Here is a 2,837-nt window from a genome sequence, read left to right as displayed (position 1 = left end):
TGCCACCAGCACAGCCTCTGCCCTCAAGCCCCCCCTGTCCCCAGCAGGAGCTGCCTCCTCTGCAGGCAGAGCTGCAGCACAGGAGGGTGTGCTGAGTGTCCGTCTGTCCCTCCCTGGCCTTGCCTCCGCTGGCAGCAGCACGCTGCCATTCCTCCTGGCTTCTCCACCTGGCTGTGCTGCTGCTGCTCTTGTTCCCAGGCTGCCTGGGGATGGGGGTTTCACCTGCCCATGGAGTGAGCCCTCGGGGTGCTTGGGGGAAGGGGAGTACGGGGACAGGGTGAGGGGTCTGGAGATGGGCACTTGGAGCCTGGCTTCTTCTCCTCTCAGCAGTACCCAGGTTCTTCTCAGGAGAACCTCCTTAGTGCAATTGTCCTGTAGCTCAAAGAGATGCCAGCACAGCTGAGACCAGCACTGATGGACAGACTGGCTGTCGTCTCTGTGGGACGCTCTGCACTAAAGGGACAGTCTCTTTGCCTCTGAGGATCCACAAGGTGTTTCTTGGAGTGCAGCAGAACGCCCAGGATTTTTGACTTAGAATCACTCCTCAGGTGTGGTGGGGCAGCTAGAACCAAAAATACAAAACAAATAATTATATAACTAAATCTCCGCACCTCTGTGCTGCAGTTGGGTGAACTAGGATCAAAACTGGGGAAATCTCTTTGATATCAGCAGTAAAGTGAATCTGAGACTACCCCATGTTCCTACCATGTTACTACCATGTTACTACCTCTGGCTGTAGTGCAGGACTGATTCTTGCATTGCCCACAGATGAGTCCCCTGCTCCCAGAGACACTCTCAGGCAGAATCAATGAAAGAGACCTTCAAAATATGTGCCTGGAAATGGGCAATTTTTGGTGATTTTAAGTGACAAAATGGAAAGAGTTTTCCTCTGATATGCCTGTGGTACATTATCACTGCCTTTGTCCTCCTTGTACAGGACCTCATGACCAGAATTAGCAGATGTCCAACAGCAGCTCCATCACTGAGTTCCTCCTGCTGGCATTCGCAGACACGTGGGAGCTGCAGCTCCTGCACTTCGGGCTCTTCCTGGGCATCTACCTGGCTGCCCTCCTGGGCAACGGCCTCATCCTCACCGCCGTAGCCTGCGACCACCGCCTCCACACCCCCATGTACTTCTTCCTCCTCAACCTCGCCCTCCTTGACCTGGGATCCATCTCCACCACTCTCCCAAAAGCCATGGCCAATGCCCTCTGGGACACCAGGGCCATCTCCTATCAAGGGTGTGCTGCACAGGTCTTTTTCTTTCTCTTCTTCATATCAGCAGAATATTATACTCTTACAGTCATGGCCTACGACCGCTACGTGGCCATCTGCAAGCCCCTGCACTACGGGAGCCTTGTGGGCAGCAGAGCTTGTGCCCAGATGGCAGCAGCTGCCTGGGGCAGTGGCTTTCTCAATGCTGTCCTGCACACGGCCACTACCTTTTCCCTCCCCCTCTGCCAAGGCAATGCTGTGGACCAGTTCTTCTGTGAAATCCCCCAGATCCTCAAGCTCTCCTGCTCAGACGCCTACCTCAGGGAAGTTCGGCTTACTGCAATCACCTTCGGTTTAGGTGTCGGTTGTTTTTTTTTTGTTGTGCTGTCCTATGTGCAGATCTTCAGGGCAGTGCTGAGGATGCCCTCTGAGCAGGGCCGGCACAAAGCCTTTTCCACGTGCCTCCCTCACCTGGCCGTGGTCTCCCTGTTTGTCAGCACTGTCCTGTTTGCTTACCTGAAGCCCCCCTCCATCTCTTCCCCACCCAGGGACCTGGTGGTGGCAGTTCTGTACTCGGTGGTGCCTGCAGCACTGAACCCCCTCATCTACAGCATGAGGAACCAGGAGATCAAAGATGCAGTGAGGAAACTATTACTATACATGCTTTTTCATCATCAAGAATGACTTCATTATTGAGATTATTATCATATCATTTTTTGTCATTATACTTATTATCAAAATGTAATATTAGAAATAATCCTAACAGGACTACCTGGTTATTTGGGAAAATGAGAGAATGATTTCCTTAAGTATATTTTTATTAATATTTTAGCAACATTTTATATTGATAGAAATAATGTTATTCTTATCCTTCTGCGTAACAAGTTTTAAAAATATTTTTAACCAATCATAGAATCGCGGAATCACAGAATGGCCTGGGCTGGAAAGGACCTCAAAGATCATCTAGTTCCAACCCCCCTACCATGGGCAGTGACACCTCCCAGTAGAACATGGTTGCTCAGGACTTCATCTAATTTGCTCTTGAAGACCTGCAGGGATGGGGCATCCAATATCTCTGTGGAAAACCTGTTCCAGTGCCTCACTATCCTCTGAGTGAAAACTTCCCTGGTAACCTCTAATAGGAATTTCCCCTTTCTTTTAATTTAAAACCACTTCCCCTTGTCCTATCATTATCTACCTGAGTAAAGAGTCCTTCTCCATCCACTTTATAAGACCACTTTAAGTATTGAAAATCTGCAATGACGTCACCCCGGAGCCTTCTCACCTGGTAGGCTGAACAGCCCCAGCTCTCTCATCCTTTCTTCATAGGAGAGGTGCTCCAGCCCCTTGATCATCTTTGTGGCCTCCCTTTGGACCCGCTCTAACAGCCCACATCCTTCTTGTGCTGGGGGCCCCAGACCTGGATGCAGGACTCCAAGTGGGGCCTTACAAGGGCAGAGCAGAGGGGGACAGTCACCTGCCTCCACCTGCTGGTCGCCCCTCTCTTGATGCAGCCCAGGATGCACTTGGCCTTCTGGGCTACAACCACGCACTGCTGGCTCATGTTGAGCTTTTCATCCAGCAGAACCCCCAAGTCCTTCTCTGCAGGGCTGCTCTCAATG

At 51.1% G+C, this 2,837-nt stretch overlaps 1 protein-coding gene across 1 annotated transcript; it reads left to right on the top strand.

Annotated features, from left to right (window-relative positions):
- The first annotated feature begins 883 nt into the window (after positions 1 to 883).
- Positions 884 to 2,473, top strand: LOC310890497 (olfactory receptor 14C36-like). Its single transcript, XM_083852835.1, has one exon. It carries the CDS (start codon positions 961 to 963, stop codon positions 1,897 to 1,899), a length of 939 nt encoding a protein of 312 aa, XP_083708961.1. The 5' UTR covers positions 884 to 960; the 3' UTR covers positions 1,900 to 2,473.
- The last annotated feature ends 364 nt before the right edge of the window (positions 2,474 to 2,837 follow it).

Source organism: Anser anser, assembly GCF_964211835.1.
Source record: "Anser anser genome assembly, contig: HAP1_SCAFFOLD_32, whole genome shotgun sequence".
Lineage (NCBI taxonomy): Eukaryota > Metazoa > Chordata > Aves > Anseriformes > Anatidae > Anser > Anser anser.
Note: the sequence above shows the minus strand (reverse complement) of the source record. Positions and strands in the feature narration are given on the sequence as shown.